This window comes from Rhododendron vialii, chromosome 6a (assembly GCF_030253575.1).
Source record: "Rhododendron vialii isolate Sample 1 chromosome 6a, ASM3025357v1".
NCBI lineage: Eukaryota > Viridiplantae > Streptophyta > Magnoliopsida > Ericales > Ericaceae > Rhododendron > Rhododendron vialii.
In genome coordinates, this window is record NC_080562.1 from 41,775,619 (window position 1) to 41,802,449 (window position 26,831).

At 37.7% G+C, this 26,831-nt stretch overlaps 3 protein-coding genes across 4 annotated transcripts; 2 read left to right on the top strand and 1 right to left on the bottom strand.

Annotated features, from left to right (window-relative positions):
• Positions 1–1,191: 1,191 nt before the first annotated feature.
• Positions 1,192–7,549, top strand: LOC131329598 (65-kDa microtubule-associated protein 1-like). Of its 2 annotated transcripts, none has more exons than XM_058362821.1 (10): positions 1,192–1,395; positions 2,993–3,087; positions 3,255–3,458; positions 3,616–3,864; positions 3,955–4,170; positions 4,713–4,868; positions 4,954–5,265; positions 6,095–6,182; positions 6,696–6,844; positions 7,016–7,549. In XM_058362821.1, the coding sequence occupies exons 2-10, from the start codon at positions 3,016–3,018 to the stop codon at positions 7,325–7,327; spliced, it is 1,758 nt and encodes a 585-aa protein (XP_058218804.1). In that variant the 5' UTR covers positions 1,192–1,395; positions 2,993–3,015; the 3' UTR covers positions 7,328–7,549. The 2 variants fall into 2 exon arrangements, with proteins under 2 accessions (XP_058218804.1, XP_058218805.1); XM_058362822.1 differs by having other exon boundaries at positions 1,224–1,395; positions 2,998–3,087.
• A 1,094-nt stretch (positions 7,550–8,643) lies between these two features.
• On the top strand, positions 8,644–12,899 carry LOC131329599 (protein HOMOLOG OF MAMMALIAN LYST-INTERACTING PROTEIN 5). The gene is made up of 6 exons (XM_058362823.1): positions 8,644–8,763; positions 8,909–9,009; positions 10,137–10,246; positions 11,132–11,207; positions 11,356–11,496; positions 11,971–12,899. The coding sequence occupies exons 1-6, from the start codon at positions 8,670–8,672 to the stop codon at positions 12,670–12,672; spliced, it is 1,224 nt and encodes a 407-aa protein (XP_058218806.1). The 5' UTR covers positions 8,644–8,669; the 3' UTR covers positions 12,673–12,899.
• Positions 12,900–18,778: 5,879 nt separating this feature from the next.
• On the bottom strand, positions 18,779–22,588 carry LOC131329600 (indole-3-acetate O-methyltransferase 1). Its single transcript, XM_058362824.1, has 4 exons — positions 22,398–22,588; positions 21,313–21,738; positions 20,095–20,370; positions 18,779–19,445 (listed from the first exon to the last, which is right to left on the bottom strand). The coding sequence occupies exons 1-4, from the start codon at positions 22,509–22,511 to the stop codon at positions 19,092–19,094; spliced, it is 1,170 nt and encodes a 389-aa protein (XP_058218807.1). The 5' UTR covers positions 22,512–22,588; the 3' UTR covers positions 18,779–19,091.
• Between the last annotated feature and the right edge of the window lie 4,243 nt (positions 22,589–26,831).

Consider the following 26,831-nt stretch of genomic DNA (forward strand, 5'->3'; position numbering starts at 1 on the left):
TATTCTTTTTATCAAACAAAAAATAATTTCATTAACTCATAAACACGAAGTTACAGAGATAATAGGAGCTTGGATACACCGGCCTGACTATCCAAGACCCTCTTCTCAGCATGTCTTTGACGGGTATTAATATCAAAACACGTCCTGGACCGTTACTTTTCCTATAGAATTCAATGTTATTTTTTATTTTTTTTTCTATCTAATCCATAAATCCAATAACCTTGGGCCATTCTCGAGCAGGAACGAGATTTCTTCTCAAGTCAAGCAACAAGTAGTAAAGTAGAGTGGGTCAAAAAGCAAGAATAGGGCCACAACAACACTGCCATCGTAATTAACCCAAAATACAAGGTCTTAATAAATCAAACACTACGAAAGATCTTCTTGACGATTGCCATAGGACCCCACTTCTCTTGTCGCTTGGGCTTTAACGATATGAAACACTCTCATATTATACTATTATGTACTATCAATTATCAATTGTTGATCTCCATAATTAATGATTTAAATTTATAAAATATTTTTAGCAATAAAAATACTTTTCTTACTACTTAATGTCTTGTTTGGATGGTATTTTGAAAAAAAATTCCAACTAAAAAAATATTTATTACTCATACTTCCAATTATTACTTTCTCCACTTTTTAATCATTATTCTCATTTATCTTTCTATCTCTCTTCATTCATTATCCCTATCTCCAATTATTATCCTAATTTATCTATTCACTCATTACCCAAAAATCAAATTCAGAAATTCTTAAAATACCATCCAAACAAGGCACAAATGATTTACAATACTTTTTAGCCACTTCCATTATAGGGAGTAATCTCCGTGGTCCAAATCTAGACTGCGGATTCATTAACACAGACGGGGATCTTAGTCACATAATTTTTCATTGTTGGCTTCTTATAGTATTAACAGTTGTTCTTCTATTCAGTTGGGTTGTATTCCGCCCAATTTTGATTCTATTTTGCGTAAAAATTGTAACTCGTGATCTGATTGTCTTTTTAATCAATGTGACATGTTCAAAAAAAAAAAAAAGTTTTCAGTCACCATTTTGCGCTTTACCTCTCAATCTTTGTTCACGCAAATTTTTAATAGTTTGAATTTTTTAATCGACGGACGCTCGCGCTCCGCTCGCGAAGACTTGACGCCTATATATCCGTATCGGCCCCACGGCTCTTCCATTTTATACTGTAGTTTGTTTATACCCACCGCCATCTGTACATTTTCTTACTCCTTGTCCTTTGCTCTCTTCCACCGCCACTGACCACTGCCGTTTCAAAAGGAAAAAAGTCACTACCCCTTCGTTTCAAGCCAGCAGCCCACTGACTGAGACGAATACTGCCTAGATCTGATTCCACAAACTTCGAAATCGCTAGCCCCAAGTACGATCTCGGTAAGCATTTCACTTCCACTCTGCTCTTTTGCTACCGTCTAATATGGATTACACATACGGAATTCGTTACAATTTTATCGGGGTTTAAATGGGTTCGATTTGAGATCTGTGACTTTTGAACTTCACATTGCAGTTTGTTGTACGAAATGGAGGGTTAAAGATCATGGGTTGGTACACATTTGTGTGAGAAATGAGGGTTTTGGGGGTTTTCTTCTTTATTACTTGGTTGTTTTGAGTTACAAACCCTATTGGCGAAGTGAATTGCTGGTAATTCTTACTTTGGAGTGATTAACAGTGCTTGTCCTGGAAATTTTGTGCTTCTTTGTTGTTGATGGAAGCGTGATTGTACTAAATTGAGGGTTTAAGGTTATGTAGTGGTACACATTGGTGTGAGAAAAAGGGTGTATTAGGGGTTTTCTTCTTTATTACTTGATTTTTTTGAAGATATATGCCCTTTTGGTGAAGTGAATTGCTGGTAATTATGACTTTGGAGTGATTAGCAGTGCTTGTCCTCGGGATTTTGTGCTTACTGTAAACTTTGCTGTTAATGGAAGTGTAATTTTTGCGTTTTCGATATTGCTTGGCGAATTAATTGGGCTTGGATGAAAGTGAGCGCTAGTTAAACCCTTAATGTGGTTGCACTAATGCCTTTTGAACTTCATATTGCAGTGGATCATCCTAAATGTATGTTTGTTTGTCTTGGATTGGTACATATTTTTTCGAGAATGAGGGTTTTGGGGTTTCTCTTTTTCATTACTTCATTTCTATTTTATCCATACACCCTCTTATTAGTGAATTGAACTCATAACTCTTACTTTGGCATTAGTAAGCATGCTTGGTCTGGTGATCTTGTTTAACGGTATATTTTTGTTTGGAAGCTAATTATGCATTCGATGCCATTGCTTGGTGAATTTTGGTGGGCTCGGACGCAAATGAGTGCAGGTTAATTTAAAGAGTGCACGGGGCTTTAGTGTGGTGACATTTGGTAGAAGTTGAAAGTTGTTATGAGGGAAATGCAATGGCCAATGGGTGACAGACAAACAGAGCAATCACAAGAGTATTGCAGGGTTTGGAAAACCCAATGCAAATCCTTGTCTCATGAATCAGGTCAACCTAAGTAATAAATGGGGTTGGGCCTAGTGAGCCAAAAAACAATTTATAGACATGATCCATGTTGATTTCAAGAAAACCCAGAAAATAGGTTTTGCTTTTAGGCATGGAACTGTATAGTTCAAGAAATGGTATCTGCGACGTCGCGTATTGGGCTAGCACTTCGGGATGATCCTGCTTGGGAATTAATGTGATAAGAGTCTGATTTATACCTTCTGAGAGTATCCCCTCCTCGAGAGCCACCTGCTCCATGTGGGTGATGGATTCCCCTACCGTAGTTGAAAATGTTTAATTTATAATGCAATGAATTAGGGGTTTCTCTAGTAAGATGGCAACATGCACATTAATGTTATAGCGTTCGCGGTTCGTGTAGCCAATCTCAATTGATTGGGACTTAAGGCTCGGTTTGTTTCTCTTTTTCTTTCTATTGATTTTAAAATATCTTCTGATCCTATACGATTTCCTTTTGAATTGTTGTGTGGTGCAGAGTAGGTTCTAGAAATAGCGACAATGGCGGCAGTGGATGCTCGAAATCCTCTTCTCGTAGACACTACTTGTGGTTCTCTTCTGCAGCAATTGCAGGCAATCTATTTGAAACTTTCTTCTTTCTGCATTCTGCCATGTTTTTTTGGGGTTTATCAGATATGGTACCTGTTCAGCCAAATCTTTGTTGGTTGTCGTAACTGAAAGTAACAAGCTGTGAATTCTATTACTCCTTAGTTAATACTCTAATCTGTGTATTAATGCAGCAAATCTGGGATGAGGTTGGTGAAAATGACGAGGAACGGGACAAGATGCTGCTTCAGTTAGAGCAGGAATGCTTGGATGTGTACAAGAGGAAGGTTGATCAGGCTGCTAAGTCTAGGGCACAACTTCTTCAGACCTTGGCAGATGCCAATGTTGAACTCTCCAGTCTTATATCAGCTCTTGGAGAGAGAAGTTTTGTTGGAATTGTTAGTAGCTAGCCTATCATTATCAATGCATATTGGTTTTTAATTGTAACTTTCAAGGAAGTTGGTATTGTCATGCAGAAAATAGGTATAGCTTTCTTAAGTATATTGCGGGAGTTAGGGAAATGGTTCTCATAGAAAACCTTGGTTTGATATGCAGCCTGATAAGTCTTCGGGAACAATCAAGGAACAACTTGCAGCGGTTGCACCAACACTGGAACAACTGTGGAAGCAGAAAGAGGATAGGATAAAGAATTTTTTTGACGTACAATCGCAGATACAAAAGATACGTGGAGAAATTGTGGGAACCAGTGGACAAGTAGGGAGTCCTGTAGTTGACGAGGCTGACCTATCCCTGAAGAAGTTGGATGAGTTTAAATCTCAGCTCCAAGAACTGCAGAAGGAAAAGGCAAGTACATTTCTTCAATAAATGTCTTAACGATTTGACTAATTTTACCCATTTAGTTGACACCTGTTGGTTGTTTCTTTGATCTGGAAGAGTGATAGGCTGCACAAGGTCCTTGAATTTGTAAGTACTGTGCACGATCTCTGTTCTGTCCTTGGGGTGGACTTCTTCAATACAGTTACTGAAGTTCATCCAAGCTTAAATGATTCAACTGGTGTGCAATCCAAAAGCATTAGCAATGACACGCTATCTAGGCTGGCTAAGACGGTCTTAGCACTAGAAGAAGATAAGAAGCGGAGGTTGCAGAAGGTAATTCCATCCCTGATACTTGTAAGAGGCATTCATGAAAAGTTTACCAGTTTGCCCTACATTTCTACCACGCGTAATTTACAGCCCTTGTGAAGCAAAGGTTTTAAATCTCGTGGCACGTATTAAAGGTACGAGAAGATGTCTCATTATCTATTACGATGACAAAAGAACTTCTTATGTACGGTACAAATCTGCATTATGTAGATGTATGGCCTCTCCGAGTACCATTATGCTATTAAAGGATAGCAAGTCTCTTTTCCATAGTACGTATGGCCTGCGAAATTATTTTTCCTCTATCAGTAGACATGCTTTTGTTTCAATTGTAATATGTTCACGTGTTTATTGCTGTAAATCTCAGCACTATGCTTGTGCCTTCTTTTTACATGTTATTTCCATGAGATATGTTATGTCCTTAAAAAAGGTTAAAACAAATATGGTGGATATAGTAGGATTTTTGTACCATTTTGGTTGTATGGACATTACCTCTTTCTGCTGTATGTTCAAACAAGCTGAATTTTCTTGTAATTCATCTTCCCCAACAGCTTCAAGAATTAGCAACTCAGCTAATTGATCTTTGGAATCTGATGGATACCCCCCAAGAAGAGCGGAGTATGTTTGATCATGTTACCTGTAATGTATCTGCCTCAGTAGATGAAGTCACAGTACCTGGGGCTCTTGCTCTTGATTTGATTGAGCAGGTAATGAAAGTTCACTACCTGGCAGAAGTTTAGTTGAATATAGAATGCATGCTCTGCTTTTTTCTCAAATTGTTTTTATGTGAAGGCTGAGGTGGAAGTTGAAAGGCTTGATCAGCTAAAAGCTAGTAGGATGAAGGAAATTGCTTTCAAAAAGCAAGCAGAGCTTGAAGAGATTTATGCTCGTGCTCATGTTGAGATTGATTCAGAGGATGCCCGCGGCAAAATTATGGCTCTGATTGATTCTGGTGATGTTGAGCCTTCTGAGTTACTTGCTGACATGGATAACCAGATAGCAAAAGCAAAGGAAGAGGCTCTTAGCAGGAAGGATATCTTGGATAAGGTTGAGAAATGGATGTCAGCTTGTGAAGAAGAGAGCTGGCTTGAAGACTACAATCGGGTACTTCTGTTCTCTCTCTCTCTGTGGGTGGGTGGGTGTTTTTGTCTTGTTTTTGTTTTTGTTTTTGTTTTTGTTTTTTTTTTTTTTGGGGGGGGGGGGTTTGGGGGGGTTGCGCTGGTGGTATGTGAGCTTTCCTTACGGACTTTCCAATTCCAGATACTCCTTATAATCCTTCTATGTTGTTCTTGAGCACACATCTAGTTTTCAAGGAATCAGACAGACGATTGAACAAATGAACTGAGAATTCAGATAAAGGATATACACATCTACTTAATGTGATTAGTATTTCTCTACAGCATGAGTGCTGGATAAAGGAAGGAGTCTGAGGTAAAGGAGGGGGAAGGTTTTTATTATTACCAAGGCCCGTCTCTTTACCTCCTTTTGCAGGTGAACTAGAGAGGCCATTTCTATATCCTCCTATATCAGTTGGCTCAAATCTGTTGCAACTACAGTCAACCATGGTCCTCTCTGTATCTTCTTTCTGTTAACCGAAAAGTGAATGCTGTTAATGCCATTTTCTCTCTTGAAGTGCTCTGTAGACCTTATTGATCAGTCTTACCCAACAACCATGTGAACTACCCCTGCACAAAATTCTTCTTCTTTGGGTTCTGTTTTCCAAATACACATAATTATAGTCACATTCACACTCGCAAATTGCCCTATGGACCTGTGAAGATTTCATCTCTTGGTTGGAAATGGATGGCTTTTGAAACTGCAAAATAATATTATGTTTTAGGCAGTGCATTATCCGCATTTTTTATGCTTGAAGGTCCTTTTTCTGATGCTACAATTTAATTACTTCATGTCTGATACTGTGGCTGTGAAACAGGATGACAACAGGTATAATGCTAGTAGAGGTGCACACTTAAACCTCAAGCGAGCTGAGAAGGCCCGTGTTTTAGTCAACAAAATTCCAGGTATCCAGAGAGTTAATATGCCATTGCTTATGGTAGTTGACATTTGTCAAGGATCAAATATATATGTGCTTTGTTCATATTTAAGTATTTACTTTTTGACATTACTTTCTTTTTCCCACTTACAGAGCTATCCTTGCTGTGGTTCTTGTTTTAGGGCTTCCCCCCCCCCCCCCCAACCCCTCCCCCGCATTGTTGACCCTTTATATTGTTGAAATCCTTGCCTTTAGACAGCAGAACTGTATCTACTTGGCTTACATGTCAAAAATGAACCGAAAAGCTGTGATTTTCTGAAACTTCTAATTACTCTTTCTGCATACAGTTTTGAGTCATCCCTTTCTAGATACAACCTTCTCTGTGTGTTACCTTTGAGTGCATGAATCTGGAACCCCAAGTATTTGGCCTTTCGTCATTTGCAGAAGCATTTGTAAACAACATGGATGCAGCTATTGCTTCTTGTTTTATGCAAAAAGTAACAAAGAACAATGGCTATTGATTGGCTTTTATGTAATGTAGCTCTTGTGGAAACGTTGGTTGCTAAAACCCGGGCATGGGAAGAAGATCGTGGCTTATCATTTGCTTACGATGGTGTTCCTCTACTTGCGATGCTGGATGAATATGCAATGCTCAGACATGACAGAGAAGAAGAGAAACGGAGGATGAGGGTAAGTCCATTTTTGTTGAAACTGAAATAAGTAGATACATAAACATCCCGTTATCGATACCCAAGTGGCTTAGGTCACATTCCCTCAATTAGTCAACTCAAGTTCTGGTCTCTGTCCCCCAAACCCAAAAAAGGTAAAAACTAATCATGGTTCACATCCTTGGACTTGCAGGACCAGAAGAAGTTCCATGAACAGCTAAACACAGAACAAGAAGCAATCTTTGGTTCAAGGCCGAGCCCAAGCCCTGCTCGAGCAAGTCTCGGTACCAAAAAGGTGGTTGGTCCACGTGCAAATGGAGGTGCAAATGGAACTCCCAGAAGATTGTCTATGAATCCTCATCAAAATGGTTCGAGGTCCATAAACAGAGATGGGAAGAGGGACAGTAATACCAGGCCTGTTGCTCCCGTCAACTACGTTGCCATATCGAAGGAGGATGCCGCCTCTCACATTTCTGCCGCCGAGACCGTCCCGGCTTCACCGTAGTATAATCGACTGCGATCTGTTTAGGTTGACATGCATGTGATATTTTGTTACCGTCATACTAGCTTTAGTTGCTGCAGTAGGGAAACTGGTTTGAACTGTGAGTAATAGAGAGTAGAGTTGGACTTGGTGCTCGGGAAACTGGTTTGAAATGTGAGTAATAGAGAGTAGAGTTGGACTTGGTGCTCGTATTATATTGCCTTTCAGAAGGTCTTTTTGCCGCTAGTATCGTCTTTCGTAGCATTTGGTTGAGATCTAAATTGTATAGCACCTTTTGATGTTGATCCACAAAAGAGGATCGACTTCTGTCAAAGGAACTTCTGGGGGGAGAGAGAGAGGGAGCAATTTGGCTGCCAAAAGCCATAGCATTCTTCATGCTAGATTACAGAACTAGTTTTGCCGTTCAATGTAGGGTGAAACCTAAGAAACGGGGAAAAAAGAAAAAGCAAGGCAAAAAAAGCACAAGAAATTCAAACTATAAAATGAGCTACTTGGTTTGGTTAGAAAACATTAATCACTCGTTTGGTGCTGAAATTATATTTTTGCTTAGACAGTGTCGAAAAGATATTAGAAAATAAAAGAGAGTACTAGAAAATGACAATGTTGGATCAATTTGGTACTCCTATTTTGGCAAAATTTCGAATTGAGACTGTTGATCTCATTTGTAAATGCAAATCAAATGAATTAGATGATGTGGGAAAAATGACATTGTTAGGTTTTGACATGAACAAATAGCAATAGGCGAACGTGGACTCTGTTCGGTTTGGATTTTGAGGGAGGTTTTTGAGATATTGAGTGGAGAGAGATAGATAGAGAAAATTTATTGGAGACCGTGCTCAGAAGTTTTGAGACCCCAAAACAAATCGAGAGTGTTGATTTTTCGGGAGTAGGTTGACCAATTTATTTCTTGCTTTACGAGACAGATTATTTTTGCATAATACATCATATTTAATTCAAAAAAAAAAAACCCTTAGCGGAACTAAAATACTATAACCAAAAAAGAAAATACTCCGTACTACTAAACAGGCATCAAAACTTCCCAAACCGAGGATCTCAAAAAACCCCAAAAAACAAGAAAACTTCCTAAAATTTGGTCAAATATCAAATCAGGTTGGATTTCTCTGTTCTTGAAAACAGAAAAGGAAACCTTACTGAGTAGTAAAAAAAAAAAAAAAAAAATCAAAAATGAGAAACGAAATCCTAACGACGTCGTGGTGGGCATTGACGTGAATAACCGGTGTCGTTAGAAGCTTCCTCGTCTTCATACAGGACCTCTCTCCTTCGCTGAATCGCTGTTCCGCTGTGTCTTCTCTCTCTCTCTCTCTCTCTCTCTCTCTCTAAAACGATGGCGAACGAAACTGAGCCGGCGAAGCTTCTTCTACCGTACCTCCAAAGAGCCGATGAGTTGCAGAAACACGAACCCCTCGTCGCCTACTACTGTAACTCTCTCTCTCTCTTGAAAAATTCAAAACCTTCACCATTAAGCAACTGTAAACCCTAATTATGATACGTCTCTACATTGCTTTTATGGTTCTTTGCTGTGATCGACGTCGTTTTAGTTTGATTGATCTCTATATTTCTCAGGTCGATTGTACGCGATGGAACGAGGGTTGAAGATTCCACAGGGCGAGCGTACTAAAACCACTAATTCCCTCCTTATTTCCCTCATGAAGCAACTTGAAAAGGTCCAAAAACCATTCCTTGTGTGACGTTTGTGTATGGTTTTGGTTTCTTTTGTTTGGTGCCCTTCAAGTTGAAGAGTTCACAAAAATCATTCCTTTTGTGATGTTTGTCTATGATTTTGGTTTCTTTTGTTTGGTGCTCTTCAAGTTGAAGATTTTTTCGCGAATTTAGAACTGTATTTCTTTCCTTTTACCTCAGTTTTCTCATCAACCACAATCCCTAGTTTATCATATTTTCAGATTAAAAATGAGAAACACTCAACTTAAAAAAATAGAAAACACCTATCAATGTAAGATTTTTCTAGAGCATCTCCGAGGGAGGTCGCAAAATTAAAACTAAATCATACTTGAAGATCTATGTCAGCTAAAAGCACTCTGAGGGGGATAGCAAACTTGCTACACCATTTTAGTGTAGCTCTCTCGCTTGTTGAGTTTGAAGAGTGAAAAATGACTTATCAAACTTACTAATTTATTTGGCAAAGTGGGTACTGTAATAAAAACTTAATAGTGTTTGAGGAATTGAAGAGTCTCTCGGGGTGCACTTGTTGCAAGTGGCTCTTCAACTTGCCATGTGTCACCAAAGCTATTTTGGTCTAGAATTTTACTACTTCCTATGTAGATGCTCTTAGGTCTATGACGGTTAAGATATTTGATTTGTTTGCGCTTAGCTAGGTATATTGTACTGCCCGTGTTGTTGTTATTGTTGTGGTGGTCTTTCCAAGTATCAGGGCTTTTGATGTGATCTGGGACAAACTGACTATTTGTTTTCGATTGCCTTTGGACACAAATATGATAACTCAACAAGACTCAATACATTTGCATAAGATTATGAAGTCTATCTTTCATCCAGTCATCCTTTAATTGCTTGGTTATCTTAGACTACCTTGAACATTTATGTGTGGTTGAGTTATAGTCGTACGAGTGCAATAAGTATTTGTATGCTAGGAAACAACAATGTTCATGCTTTCATGAGTTTTGTGTTAAGGGAGTTCAAACCTGCACTATAAATGGTTAATTTACATCATTATGACTTTTCATCTTTTCCTGTGTTGAGGATTTGTACCTTTGCCTACGCCGTAGCAATGATGTAGCATGAATTTAAAGATCTTCCCTATTTATCTCTTTTGCAGGACAAGAAATCACTGCAATTGGGGCCTGATGACCACTTGCACCTTGAGGGATTCGCCTCAAATGTCTTTGCAAAGGCAGATAAGCAAGATCGAGCTGGTCGAGCAGATCTGTATGATAAGTTCCTTTTTTAAATTTTATTATGATTATCTGGGAAGTATTAACTCACAGATTGAGGATCTAGGTGTAACTTTAAAGAGTTTCTGAATTTTGGACAGCTATGTCTCAATTTGTGGCAAATTTTAAATCCTCATTTTGTTGATTGGGATGTCTTTATAGTCTGCTCCATGTTTCAACTGAATTTTCTGTCACTTATTGAAAAGGAAATTAGGTTCCTTTGTCGATCATGAGACAAATAATTTGACTAAAGGCACGTTGATGTATACTTTCTTCAAAGAAAAGTTTAGTTTCATGTTAATGTGTAGTTTCTTCGTTGCCTATGGACATGTCAAACTTTATGTGCCTTTATTAAATACCTTTAACTAGTATACAACTTCAGTGGAGTGTGTTTGTATTTCTATATTGTTGCCATTGCAAATAATCAAACAAGCCAAAACATTATACATGACAATGTTTAATGCTGTTATTTTGTGCCTCTAAAACCGTATCCGCAAATGGTGGCTTAATACTTCTAAAAGCTTATATTAATGCATCAAGATGTTTTTGAATTTTGGTGTCCTGGAAAATATATTGTGTTATACTAAGCCTTCATTGTTTAGGTTATCTTTCAGTGTCTTTGCTTTATATGAGTCTAATGTCTATTGAGAGAAGAATATCACTGATCTACTTTGAAACCAACTCTTCCTTTTTGCATTATAATTGAACTGCGGAAATCTTAATTGTGGAGGAACTTTTTGGTGGTCATACCTGTACTTATGTGTGCATGACTAAATTTGTTGACTGACCCGTTTTTGAGATCCAAGCTATCCATTTCACTCCATCAGGACGGTGATATTCGGTTATTATTTGGGAGCATTTATTTCTTGCCTTCTTCCAGGAATACTGCAAAGACATTCTATGCAGCAAGCATCTTTTTCGAGATTCTTAACCAGTTTGGTGAACTTCAGCCTGACGTGAGTCTTTGTTCACGTTAACGATTTTCAAGTACAGTTAATTTGTTACCCAACCTTGGCAGAGTTGATTAGATATATTTCTATATGTAATGAGTTCACTTGGCCAGCTTGGGCCAGCATATGTGCTTATGATTTGTCTCTTTAACAGCTTGAGCAGAAACAGAAGTATGCAGTCTGGAAAGCCGCAGATATAAGGAAGGCTATGAAAGAAGGAAGGAAACCTGTACCAGGACCCCCTGGTGGTGATAATGATCTGTCATTACTGTCCGGTACATCAAGTGGTGAATATGTAAGTAGAAAGATGTAGTTTTTGTCTAGTTAGAAGGACAATATCAGATGGTTTTCTAGTTGGAAGTTGAAAGTTCCACCATTGTTCACCGGCCAACCCCCAAAATTGGAGGCGGTGGATTCATATATTCCTCTTTGTTAGTTTTTTTTTTTAATTCAACTCCATTTCGTAGGGACAGAATCAACAGATTGCCTTAAATAAGTTTGGAAAGTTTTTCCTAGAGAAATACAAACTTTCCCTTCAATAGGCACTTGCTGCATATGTGGTTCTTGCATGATTGAATTGCATTTTGGTGGGTAAAATTCTGAAATAAACAAAGCAATCATATATATGCATGAAGCTCTAGGTACTATATGAGTGTAACAGGACATTGTAATTGCTGTGAAGTGTGAACGCTATTTCTTAGGACTCTGATTGGGAAAGAGTCTACATGTATTCATTTTTTAAACGATTTACAAGTTCTCTTATTTTCAGGATCTTGAGCTAAGCAGAATCGATCCCACTTTCAAACCTGAATCAGAACCAGATCCTTCACCTCGGTTTTATGACGGAGTTAAACCGCATCACACTCCAGACATTCCACCATCACCATCACCATCACCGTCAAATAGTTCACCATCACCTTCTCCTTACCCTTCTTCAAATCATCCCACCCACGATTTCCATCCTCCGCCTCCAACCAACAACATATCCGAAAGTCCCAGTTATCCTCAGCCCTACCACCATCAATCCTATCCACAAGACCCTCAACAGCATATTCCACAAAACTACCCATCTCAAGATATTCCGCCCGCTTACACATATCCCAATTTCCAATCTTACCCCAGTTTTACGGAGAGTAGCCTTCCAGCGGCCCCATCTCATTATCCTTCTTACTATCAGGGCTCTGATGCTACTTACTCTACTCCTTCCGCTCCAACCACCGCAAATTATGCTCCAACTCCTCAATATACCAATTCAACCAGCAGAAATGGAACTGTTCCAGAATCTAAACCAACTTCTACCCCGACATACCAATACGACAGCAATTATCAGCCGTCACCTGAGAAAATTGCTGAAGCACACAAGGCTGCAAGGTTTGCAGTTGGTGCTTTGGCGTTTGATGATGTCTCTGTGGCAGTGGATCACCTTATAAAATCACTCGAACTACTGACAAATCCGTCCGCAGGTCAGTGAATTTATTGCTTGGTCTTGTGGATTTGGGCTTGGCAGTAAATTTTATCCTTTTTCTTGTCTAATTTGTTATGGGTGGGTTTGATTTGTAAAGTTCTTGAGTTTTCTTTTTAATTGGCTCATTTTCAATGTCAGAATTACTGTATCCCATTTTGCTACACAACGTTACATGAAATTTATTTATATGTAGTTGACTGCAGATTGAAAAATGATCAAAGTCTGTTCATCTATTAGTTTCAGACTTTCAGTACTCCCATACTGTGCTCAAAATTGGTGAGTATAAGCTTTGTTTTGTGTAGAAATAGTCATTTGAATTCCTGTCTTCTGAAATTGGATTCCGAATCCATGGCCAGCATTTCACCATCCAAATTGGTATTGTCAAAATGTTTCGAAGTTGAATCCAATATACTCCGTATAAGTTATAACTTATATCTCTGTTTTCTACCAAAATTGGAATGGACAGTATCCAATTCTAAGGAAGGCGGAAATTATAGATATTGTCGTTATGATTCTAAGCGTGTTGGAGAAAAAAATATAGGGCTCTTAACAATTATGGCCTTTGTTCACATGTTATCTCGATGAGAATTGTTTATGAGAATAGTTTTTGATCTTGGTAATTCATTATGAGAATTGTTTGTTACCGAGTGAAGATAACATTTAGATATGAGAACAAAAGCTCAGGCTGTCTCCAGCAAAGACTTCGTCTCAATCAGAGTTTTGAATCCCCTACCACACTGGCCCATACGTACCAGATTTGCCTAAAACCGGTACCCAACTCTTCTAATTTCGTTCCGGTTCAAATTCTGGCTGGTATTGTCCATACCGGATTTTCTTCTTAATTAACATCTAGATTTTTGTCTAACGTTGACAAAGATTTAATTACTAATAAACAAAGAAGTAAACTCAATATCCATCGGAACTAGATTTTCTTATAGTAGGAGAATATTATCCACCGGCTCTGCTTTTTGGTTTCCAAAGAAATGTTGTTATGGTGCCTTAAAGGGGGAAATTTTATTTTTTTTCCGTCTAACGGAAATTAAAAGAAATTAAAGGGGAAATTAATCCTTTGAATCCGGTACCAATGGGTATCATTCCCCCAGAACAACATTCTCTCTCAAGCCTTTCAATCAATTGATATGACCCCGGAGAGCAACTTTTGCTAAAATTCGAGCATACTATCATTTGGGAAGTCCTGTAGTGTAAGGTTCTGCAAGATTCTATGGAAATCGACCATGAGCACGAACGGACACGTGGGGCCTACTCCGAGGCTCGCACGGATAATATTTTGAAAAATTAATTCATTTCGATATATGTAGTTGCTCGATTCGATCTTTCACTTTTTTCACGAATTGGAAATCAGAATGAAACAATGGATGATTGGATCGAGCATATACACATATTGGATTAAACTGATTTTTCATGGGCCCACTCGATATTTTTTTTTAAAAATCATTGAATAGCTTGGATCATCTATGTGGATTCCAGAATGGGCCCGTAAAAAATCAACTCAAACCGATATATGCAGGTGCTCGATTCAATCTTTCACTTTTTTCACCAATCTAAAATCAAAATGAACAAATAAAAGATTGAATTAGCACCTAAACATATTGAAATGAACTGACGTGCGTAGAGGTATTTATTCAGTGGGTTTAAGACATTTTTATTCAGTGGGTTTGAGACTTTGAGGGTCTCATAATCCATAATCCATAATCCACATCACCTAATCTATTAGTCTGCATTTTTTGTTCAAATTTGACGGAAAGGGTAACATTAAAATCGGTTAGAAATTAGAAGGGCAAAATTGAAACTAAAAATTTTGTGAGGACAAAAATGGAACCAGGCCTATTTTGTAGCAACCAAATACCTAAATCCAACGGTCCAAAGTTATCCCATAAATCTTACAGTTGAGATCAAAGAGTCCAAGAGCTAGAAATATATTTGGAAAGAATGAAAGTCATCTCTCTCCCTCACATGTTAATTCCAAAACTGATTCCAATTTCGAATCCAAAATTACTGATTCCAATTTTGAATCCAAAATTGCTCTCTCTCTCTCTCTCTGACTCTCTCTCTCTCTCTCTCTCTCTCTCACACACACACACATCCAACCAACGCTGCTCTCTCTCTGTTCAAGCAACAAAGGTTCCCATAAAGGTAAGACGATACAACGTGTTAATGGCATTAAAAATAGTTAGCACTCTGTTTCTTCTCTCTCTCTTTTTCGTCAAATTCTTTTGGGAGAAAAGCTGTGGTGGGGTTGCTGATTTGTGTTTGAGGGGTTGAGAAAATTATTCTTCCTAGACTCAAACCCTTTTTGAATTTGTAGGTTTACCCCTTCGTAATCCTTACATGTGAGAGCAGAGCACCGGCCATAGGCTTTGTTTTGATCTTTTTTTAATGTTCAACTTTTTGTTGGTCTAATACATTTGCTTAAATCTCTAATTTTAACCACTACCATTTATACTAGCTAATACATAATGATTGTCAGGGGCTTTCACGAAAAAAAGAAATTTGCCTAAACAGTGGATAATTTTTATTGTTAGTATATGATCTTAGTTTGATTTTCTAGATTTGCAGCGAGAAGGCAAAAGCCTTGCCTGAAGCATCATTGCCATTTCATCGTGCAACGCCAAGAATGAACCACATGGCTTTGCTTGAACTAGACAAAGGCTGGAATCCTAAAATTTGTTACAGTATTAGCCAGCCAGGTATCAATGTTCACTAACTAAACTCATTAATTAAACTCTTTATTACTAGTAGTAAATAGTTTAAAAGGAAAAAAAAAGGACTTGCAATATAATTATAGGTTTGTTAAGGAGTAGGAATTAGTAGCTCATCTCTGACAATCCCTCAATGATGAGAAACTGTTCGTGGGTGGATTATCAAGTTGATCTGAAGAGATATATCATTATTAATTTTTTTGTATGACTAGGGTAGAGGCAATGAAATAGTCGTGCCCGTTGATTAATTTGGAGGATGAATTGATCACGAATGTTCATGAGAAGATTTATTTAATTTTTTTTTTTTTTTGAGAAACAAACATAATCCATTAACATAAAAAAAAAAAAGTACATCCATGTCTGGCCATGCATCCAAGATCATACAAACCCCATACAACAACACCACATCCTAACAAACAAAGACAGGGACCCAATAGTGTGCCCGTTGCATTCGAGGCTTGTTGTTCCGGTGGGTTGATCAATATCTAATAATCTACATTTATGTATATATATGAAGTTAATGATTCCAAAGTACACACACATTGAGTTGCTGAAATTAAGTCCGAGAAAAATTAAGCAGCAAAGACGTTTTCACTTAAGTTATCTACTATACCCGACCCCGTCATCTTGTTCCTCTTTAGAAGCTTCAGCATCGCCCGCCCGCCCGCCAGAATCCAAGTCTGACATGTTTGGCTTTGCCCTTCAAGTTCCTGCAAATAAGTAGTACTGTAGCAATTTAAAATCGTTAATGTCGCCTCAGAGAACTTGTCAATTAATAATAGGGCCTAGGGCCTGCTACTGTGAATTCATATTTGCAGTTGAAATTAATGCATTAATTCCAGAAAATCATATTCTTTTCCAATCCAAAGCATAAACAAAAATGCTTTTCCAAGTAATGACCGATGAAGCAAACACCTTTCAATTTGGATATATGCTACTTAATTTGGTCCACAATTTACCTCTTCCAACAAGAAAACGACATTGCTCTAGAAATATCAAACAACTGATCCCTATATAACACCTCTGATCCGAAATCCTACAGATTGGCCGCCTCAAACCACTGGCCGGTACTCGTAAAATACAGAGGATCGATCGATAAGCACCACCCAAGAAAACACCTCAGGTCAGGCCATACGATTTCCATTTTATGCCAATTAAACGGAAATTCAGGCATGGATTGCTATGTACAAGCGTGGCCGAAGCCGTAAGGAATAATCTCACTTAACAAAGTACGTATCAACCCTTCGACCGATTTTATGTCAACAAATTTTAATTCTCTCTATATAACAAAGGGCTCTTTATAAATGTATGAACAATGTAATTTGTTTATACCTTGTTTAGTTCCCTGCACTTCTCTCAAATATTATTTTAGCATTATGTTACCTGCGTCAAATGATATCCTGGGGAAAGCTTGAAGCAAAAACATCAACAATTGTCTCTCATTTTGCAAGTAGCAAAGGATATCATGTATCGAAAAGGGTTATGAGGTTGTATTAGTAAACACTAGTCTAATGCTCGTGCTTTGCACGTTTCCGGGTTTTCATTGGTTGAATTGGTATCGAAAAGTGTTTTTCGTTTTTGTAGTGATGATGGTAGAGAATTAGCAAGCGGTCATTGAAGCAGAAATCAATTTCAGATGTTCCAATTCAAGGGATTCACTGTTTTGGCACACCTTTTGTGTTTTACAACTCTGGTACTCTCTTTTTTTATCGGCAAAAAAGATTTTATTAAAACTCGATATAGGGCACATTGAGGCAGCTAATTCTAGATACAATGAAATCTTGAATCAAAGAGAAGGGCCGGAAAAGAAAAGAAAAAACTAGAAAGTCCGATAAGAGATTGAAAGAAGCATTATCCCGATAAAGCATTTTCCGTCCAGTCCAATAGCTGTAGGGATTATATTTCACCACAAGTCCAAAAAGTTAGACAGATCCCATCCAATCTCCCCTCATTGCAATGAACATAGCACTAAATTAGCATTACCATAGCACCAATACGAAAGTCTCTATGTGGGTTATTCAGGAACAAGATCTTATCATTGGTTTCAGTCAAGTGGATTGTGTTTTGGTAGTGATCTAAAGTTCATTAAGCACATAGAGGTAGTAGTTTATGGTTGTCATGCAAATTAGAATTTTTAGAATGCACCTACCATCAACTTGTGATTCTTCTACAGTACATACTGATTTCCATTTATGGAAACAAATCTCCATGGATGAGATTGGTCTAGCTACAGTGGCTGTAATTTTTGCCGATGGTTGCACCAGGAACTGATATTAGGGCTCCGTTTGTTTCGATGTAAAATGTTTTTCATGTAAAATATTTTTTTCAGAAAACAAACTTTAAATTTTTATTTTTCGGTGTTTGATTGGCACTTGAAAAATACTTTTAGAAAAGAGACAAAATAGTGTAGAGGGAGGGAGGAGGCTTAAACGGTGGAGAGATCTGAGAATATTAGAATTAAACGTGGTTCAGGACTCACGATCGAGGAAACTGAGCAGTGAAAATTGCAGTAGAAGGTAACGGGTTCATTTCAGAAAATAACTTATGATGGAAGATTTAAGGACAAGTCATTTTCATCCAATTAATGGAAAATGTTCCTCACTTTTTACACAACCAAACACCGAAAAATAGGTAAAATATTTTATCGCCCTCAAACAAATGGAGCCTAGATTCCGACCACAGATGTAAAAACTCGTTTAACATTTTGATCTTGTAAAGGATCCGGATTTCTTCCGATAACTGTCCCGGAGAGTTCAATATTTCTTTTTACAATGCGGGAGGCTCTGATCGGTAAGATTTTTCTGTGGAATTCACACTTGTGTATTAATTTGAGACAATTACGTACAGGAGAAGATCCTTTCGCCTCAGGAGCCATCACGGTATCCAGAAGCAATTTTCTCAATCAAAGGAACCAAGGAACAGGCTCCTAATAACTGAAATAACCGCCGAAGTCCAATCGCTCTCACCGAACCCAATTCAGAAAGAGGTGTATAGATTTTATGGCCAATTAAATAATTTTTTTTTTGAAAGTGAAGCCAATGGCCAATTAAATAAAGGCCAAGGAATTTAGTGAAAAAACATCACATGCATGTTGGAGCCTAGTATGCACGGTTGCACACTTTACCATAGTTTTAGGCTTGTCAATGGATCAGACTCAATCCAATCAGATCTGATTTCGATAACTCCAATCCGATAATCCGATCGAATTTAGACATATCCAATCCGATCCTATTAAAATCTGAATCCGACATATATAACTAAAATATATTTGAAACGCGATCACGATTAATGTATCTCAGTTTAAGTTACGATGTGTAAAATAATGTACGTACGTTGTGTGTGGGCTAATAAATTTTTTTTTAAAGAGGACTAATACGCAATTGACTGAACAATAACACAACAATGTAATGGTAAAAGAAAGTATTAGCTGTGTTTACAGAGTTTGAAATAAAAACAAAGGGAACACCAAATACACAAAAACCAACAAACACACACGAAAGAGAATGAAGAGACTGAAACTGAAAAGGTAGCCTCTTTCTTCTCTCTTTTGGGTGTTTTCATTTTGTCCCCCACATAGAAAAACACAATAAAGAACAAAAACAGAGAGAGAGAGAGAGAGAGAGAGAGAGAGAGAGAGAGAGAGAGAGAGAGAGAGAGAGAGAGAGAGAGCCCTAGCTTGTACCCCTTTGCCCATTCTCCACAAACCTAAGCAAAAGAAAGAGAAGCCACAATGTGGGTGAACTGAAGCTGCTCCAAAAGCACTTTTGCATGGCTAGTGGCTCGGCTCGCGACCCGCGAAAACAGCTCCTCGCTGAGCCGGTCACCGATGTGCGCGTCGACTAGGACTCCGCTCACGGCTCTGCAGCTGTTAGCCAGGGCTCGACCGACCTCGGCTGCGTCGTCGGGGCAGCTCACCACGAGCGGGCTCCCTCCTCTGAACAGCTCGAGCTTGTTTATGGCGAACGAGCCGTCGGCTTCGACTACCTCCTTGAAGTCTTGTAGGCTCGGCGCGTACACAGGGATGTTGAAATCGTCACGTTTCTCACTTGTTATGAGGCCCTATATATATATATGGAGATTTCAAAAGAGTGACATATATATATGATCAATAATCATGAATTCCTCATAACACGAAAACATATTAATGTAAGTCTAAGAAATCCTAATTTTAAATGAAAGAAAAAGTTTAAAAATACAGCTACACCCCTAAAGTGCACCTCCGCCCTAGAGACTCTGGATCTATGATTCTGTGCTCAAAAGCATATGAGAAACTATAAAAACAGTGGTCTGTGGAGTGACCCACGTACTTACCAAGGTTATAATACTGCTGACACGACGATCAAGAAATGGGTAGACAGATCAACTGATACATGATCATCGTTCCATCGGACGGTTCTTAATTGGAAAAAGTTGTAATCATGATCAAAGACATTAAAAAAAAGTAGGAACAAAAACAACACTTTTTCATGTATCATTCACCCTTTCTAATGTTGAATTTCTTGTTGCTCCTTTAAAAGGGTCAACGTCACAAGCATTGAACATTTTGAAGTTTTGAACATAATAAGTATGCACTATCTCAAGAGCAATGATCGACACACATATACATGAGACATGTCCTGATAAATCTGTGTTCGGATATATGTACAAATGTGTGTATTCTAATTATTTCAAACCCGAATGGAAACTGGAAATGATTCGGTATGATTACCTCTTGGACAAGATCATCCCAAGCATCCTGAAAGTGGGTCCCGAAGAGGAGGCCGGCCCCACCTTGGTCTGTTGGGTCCACAGAGTTCCTTCCCAAGCAAACCAGGAACATGGACCCGCCACTCTTCATCTCCAGTGATCTTGATCTGAGAAACCTGGCCAAATCACTCTGGAACTGCACCCTGTAAGCATTTGCTGTGCTCTCATTTGCACCGTGGATGAAAATCTTTCCTTTGTTGTAAGCCGTTGATCTTTTGTCTAACACGGCGTCGGGCACCTGGATACATGACCAGAAAGACTATGATTCAGTGTGAATGTTAATACAGAGTACAACATATATTATCTCGTGTTATGCCCCAAAAAAACACAAATAATAAAAGTGCACACGAAACCGTATTAGTATCTTTAAGTACGGCATTTGCTGATATCATATTTCCAAAGCTTTGGAAGAAGACGGATTGAATGTCAAAGTGGGCCCTGCACCTGGAAGTGTAAATCTTGACTTTTAAGCATTGAGCCAAACAAACCCACCTCACTTTCCTAGATCTATATGCAACTAAATCCCGTGTCTATATGACTATATACGTGTTTGTGACCGTTTTTCTATCATCCCTTTTAAAACTAATTAGTTATAGGAAGGGTTTCAATTAAATTTTTTATGACATTCAACATTGCACCCGCTGTGTGCAGAATAGATTTTGCAGAATAGATTTTGCAATAGAGTAGTATTTGAGATTATAATGCTCAAAATAAATTATAAATTAATTTTGGAAAAATAATCCAAAATGAGAATGAAAAAGCTCCTCCAAGGCTGATTCTCAAATTGTGTATCTAAAGTGTAGTTCTCAAAATACGTTGTAAGAGAATGCATTATCACAATTAAGCTCCCAAACTGAAAAACTTGAAAAATGGATAATCAGAATGGACAATCCGACTCCCAAACAGCACCTACTTTCGTCCGACATGTATAGATGACCGTTCATTGTACATGTATAAAAAAAAGAAGGTAATACATACACATAAAAAACAAAAACGTATTATCCATTATCTTGTATATCAAAATTTTTAATGTCACTCCCTTTTTTGTTAATGTCACTTTTCTTTTCTCACAAAATAAATCATCTTATATAAACACAAAGAGAAGTGACATTAACAAAAAGAGGAGTGACAAATTCACTCCCCTTGTTAAAACGATCAAAAAGAAGAAAAAAAAACTAACCTGAGAGCACCAGTGCAAGGAAAAAGCAGAGTAGAAAACGTCAACCGATCCGACCGGAAACAGCCTCCCATAAAACGATCCCGGAACAGCGGCGGCAAAGTAGGACCGGCGGTGGCCATCAGAAGCCAAACACTCCTCCATGCTACCGCCGTCCTTAGCCAACGGCGGCAGCAGTTGGAAGAGGGTGTTGAAGTCATTCGACGGGAGGTCAGAGAAGAACGCCGAAAACTCTGGCGGGTCGAAGCCCATTGCCTCGTACCTCTTGATCATGTGGTTGATGATCACTTCCACGATGAAGATTGTGTTGGTGCCCGAGGAGCAACCTAAGTCGGCCACGACGAAAGGGACCGCCGGCGGCGGGGAGTCGAGCTGGACCCCATCTAGGGTTTCTTCCAGCAAATGAAGCATCGATCGAGCATGTTGTGCCTACATATACATTGTGATACGTACAAAGTTTATATGAGTGAGGATATTTATACATGTGTGTAATAAATAGCATGAAACATATGTTTATAAATCTTTAAAAGGAAATTTTTTAGAATTATTATACGGAATCTTTTACCAGAATGGTTGTTTCAACAGATGTTTTGGTTTTATTTTGGTTGGCTCCTTGCCTTCCTTTGAATTTGTTTCTCGGGTGGAGTTTGCCGGTGTGCCCATGATCCGTTAAAACTTTGTAATATTTTTCAAAGATTTATGAACTAATTTTTTGCTGATAAAAAAAATGATAGTTTTAAAATTTGTAGACGGGTTTTTTTGTTTAGAAGTTGGTGATAGGTCCACAACTCAACCATATGATCATTTTCGTACCTCATTTTTTTTTTTACAAGTATTGTGTCTTTTGTGCATTTCAGATATAAAAAATTTAGAGGATATACAAACAGAATTTTCATACAGAATGACACAACCATTTTTTTCGACCATTCTTTTCAAACAAAAATAGGAACTTATCATTTTTTTTTTTTTTTATCAGAGGAACTTATCATTTTCATTCTCATATAATCCCTGAATGGGTTTTTGTGTGGAAATTCTGTCTGTGTACTAATTTTGGAGGAAAATTAAAAAAAGAAGAAGAAGTAATTAACCTGGGCTTGGCAGTTATTGGCATAGCTAGCCTCTCCTTTGCCTCCTTTCATGCTAAGCAACCTCTCAAGCTTGTTGCTAGAAACAACAACATTGTCTGCTGCTGGGGGAGCCATTATACTGCCTAGCTATTGTGTTGGACAAGAGCTATCAAATGTTATATTGATAGGGAATGGGTGTGTGTGTGAGAGAGAGAGAAAGAGATGAGGATGTATGTGTATTTATAGAGAGAGAAGGAAGGTTGTGCTTGTACTCTGGATAAGAAGTAATTATTCACTACTTTGAGGTATTGCCACGTGTTGTTCTAACTAGCTCCACGATCACCAACTCGTGCGGGATCGGTGCGGGATTCATAAATTTGTTGTGGGTTCCACAAAACGTGCGATTGTAATTAGGAGCGGGGAAGAAATTGTCTCAAGCCTAAGGATTAGAGCATTACGTGACGGTGCCCGAGAGCTGACAATAATGTTTTCCGGATAAGATGCAAAAGGTGAGTAGGTACCATGACAAGTAGGAACCTTTCAACATCTTGTTATCTTCCAAGAATAACCCCCTTGTTTGAAAAATTCTTCTCCTGGATCTCTCGAGGACTTAGGGTTAAGTTGGTAATTTACCACCCTCATACAACTAAATGCATTTGGGTACGTACGTGGTACTGAGACTTTACTTAGCTCTTTACATCTTTTCGGATATGGGGATTTATGATGTTTAATTATAGTATCCCTCGTACGTTCTGTTTGGATTCTTGTGGGACCATTTTCTGAAGGGATCCTAGATAGCAATACTGCTGCCTGCCTGGCTCATTATACTTGTAATATTTATTACTCCCGCCGTCTCAAAAAGAATGACAATTTTTAAAATTCGTGCTATTTTTCATCACTTATATCTTTCAATCTATAATGTTTTTCATGAGTTTGAAAACTTTGTATAATAGAACTAATCAAAAACTATCAAACAAGATCCATATTGCATATATTTTGAGATCCATATTGAAAGATATAAAGAGTTGAAATTGACACGAATATCAAAAATTGACATTCAATTTGGGACGGAAGGAGTATAATTAAGTGATTATTATTGTAAGCTTTAAGAGTGTCTTATTGTGACGCCTCGATTTTTGAGAACGTCAATTTAATAAATTTTTAACATTTATTAAATATAAATTAATTACAAACTAAATTTTTCTTAATTTCAAAGTACATTTAACAAATATGATAGGAAGGGCACTAGGGTAAATTCTACTCCTCGCGTCATTCTTCTTCATTGGCAAGTCTCTGAGCAGCATCGTACTCCTCCACCTAATAAACTTTGTTCGTCACCTAGGTCTGACATAAAATGTCAGGGCCACAAAAGTAGCACCATGAGGTTTTAAGCTCAGTAGTTAACTCCTACTCCCATGTCCTATACACTAACAAAAATAGCATATAACAGTTTATCATTTCGTAAAAATTTCACATCACAGAGGTAAACAGAGGTGTTGGTGTCCTTGTAGCGTATCGTAAATTGTGTCATCATTTTTCAAGTATCGATTCCACTTTTCATTATATCTCCTTGAGCACTTGGTTCTGCTAACCATTTTTCAGATTCCATCGGGCTCTCAGGCTAATTTTTCTACCCAAAAACACTGATTCTGCTAACCATCTTTTAGATTTCATCGGGCTCTCAGGCTCACACACGCACACCTGAGCCATGATTCCGCTAATCATCTTTTAAGATTCCATCGAGTTATCATGCTCACTCACGTTCCCGAGCCATGATTCCGCTAATCATCTTTCAGATTCCATCGGGTTCTCACACACACACACACACACACACACACACACACCCGAACCATGATTCCGGCCGCTAACCATTCTTTTAGATTCTATCGAGTTCTCATGCTCACACAATTATTAATCTTTCACATTTCATTTTCTTTTTACTTTTTTTGTATTCCACTTCTCATTTCTTGTGTCTCATACTAATGCATATTTTTCTCGTGTTTACATTATTCTTTCAAAGCTTGCTGCAGTCATGGGATAATAATAAATCACTAATTTCATGTATTTCTATTTTTGACAATATTGAAAATTATAACATCACAACTTATCAACAAACATGCAATTAATTAAGCATTACAACGATAAAATCAACTTTTCAACTTAAACAATTTAATCATGTGATATCATAAAAATAATAAATAAATAGTTAAACATATAGCACATTAACATTATACTTAGGTGAGCAGATAAGAGGTTTCTACCGTTTTTCTTGGCGGTAGCGGGTTACGGATTTGTCGGGTCGAAATGGAGTGACGTCGCCTCGGTTGGAATTTGATGAAAAGAAAAATAATTTTCTCTTAACTTCGAATCCGAACAACTTTTAGATTTTGAAATTTAAAGATCGAATGGTGGTGGAAAGGTGGCAAGGTAATGGTGCTTGGAATTTTTTTCCCTCTTTTCTCTCTCTCTCTCTCTCTCTCTCTCTCTCTCACTTTCCCTATCTTTAAATAAATGCAAGAACAAGGAAGGAAAGAATGAAGAAGTGAAGTGTGAGTTAGTGTGCATGGGTGTGAGGCTATTTATACTAGTGAACCTAGAATCTATTTCATATTTAGGAAATCAAATCAAATCAAGATCATAATCTTATAATATCTAAACATAATCTTATATCTAATACTAATATCTAGTTATAAAATCTAAAACAAATCTTAATAAATCTAACTATATCTAATATGATTCTTTCCAGAATATTCTTTGAACCCTACGACTTTCTGTCTCGCGGGGACTCGTGCGTCACTCCCGAACCACAATGTTGTTAATAGGGTTGGGGCAATATTTGTAAAATAGAAATTGATAGATACACCAAAAACACTCTAATTTTTATAAATCTTAAGTCATGACTTAGTATACTCTCTAAATCTTAATGGTAAGCTGCTCGCTTAATGTTAGCTCCTTAATTTATATAACTACCCAATGAAGTTTGTCTATGTGAATAATACTATTAAATTCATAGCATTTTTTTTTTGAAGAACCGATCTCATTTGGGAACTATCTGCCAATATTGCCAAGCCTTAGAAAAATATCTAGTTGACAATCTAAATGCGTGCAGTTCTTGAAAGGTTACGCTGTCCGAACTTCGTTCTCAGAAAAATTGTCTAAACTTTACTGCAGACTAGGAAAAAAAATGTTTCGAATCTAACCACAGTGTCAGTGTTTCAATAAATTTTTTCAATAATTGTATTTTTAATTTTTAAGGTGAAAATTGGGTTATCACACAAGTATGAGTTCATAGCCAAATCCTTAGGGGTTTTAAGGGTTTTGCACAATAGTATCAAGGGCAAAATCTGCTCCAATCTCTCCCTCTCACATTTCGGCACTCACACACTAGGGTTCTAGATTTATTCTTTCTAGTCTTAGGTTTTAATGCAAGAATCAAATAGTATAATAAGATCTAGGATTTTAATCCAAGTTTAGGCTTTCTTGGAGGAAAAGAATTTGTACTACAAATCATAGTATTAACTACAAGATCAATTTTTAGATTTCTCTCCTCATCTACATGTACGTACTTGACATGTCTCTCCCAAATCTTTGTTAGATTTCTCAAATCTTTTCCTAGATCTCTCTCTATATATCTCTCAAGATCTCTCCTAGATTCACCGATATCTTTCCTAAATTTTTAGGATCATTGATAAGCACCTAATAATGCATATTCTTGGTGCTTAAGTCCTTAGTTTTATCATATTTACTTTTATAAAGTAAGTGTTTTCTTTGATATTGCATGTAAGGTATGTTTTTAGTGTTTGCAGGTAAATCGTGTGAATAAGGCACATTTTGACGTCATGGATGGTCCAAGTGGGTCCAAGTACCCGAGGAACTAAGGAAGACCCTGTTGGCCCCTGAAAATTTGTCTAAGTATGGAAAAATGATTTTTCGAAGAAGTATCGATTTTCGAGATAAAAAATGGCGGTAATTGATCCTTGAATTTTTCTAAGAGCAACTTCAAATTTGCAAGGTTTTATTCGAAGAGTTAGGTCATGTTTTGAGCCATTTCTTCTATAGAAAGGTGTTGTTTTCTGTTTTACACTAAAAGCTGGGGGTCAACATTTTGATTGGATTGAAATCTCAAATTTCTGGTAATGCCATTGTTTCCAAATGGGGAGTACTTTCTTATTTTCATTAAATAAATTAAAGTAAAGAAGAGGTAAAAAAAAGGTTTAAAATATAATTTTTACTTAAGTTTAGGAAATGAAAATAAGATGTTGTGAAAGTTGTTGGGTGCTGTGAAGCTGAAGTTAAAGGCCTCGATACCGATACCAGGTTGTGGCGGTATCGGTACCGAGGAGGTTAGAGCGGCTAGCAATTAGTGCGCTCGGACCAATACCAAGGTTGTGGAGGTATCGGTATCGAGAGGCCTTCGCAGCGGATTTTTAGGGCGTTTTTTTGGGTTATTTCGTG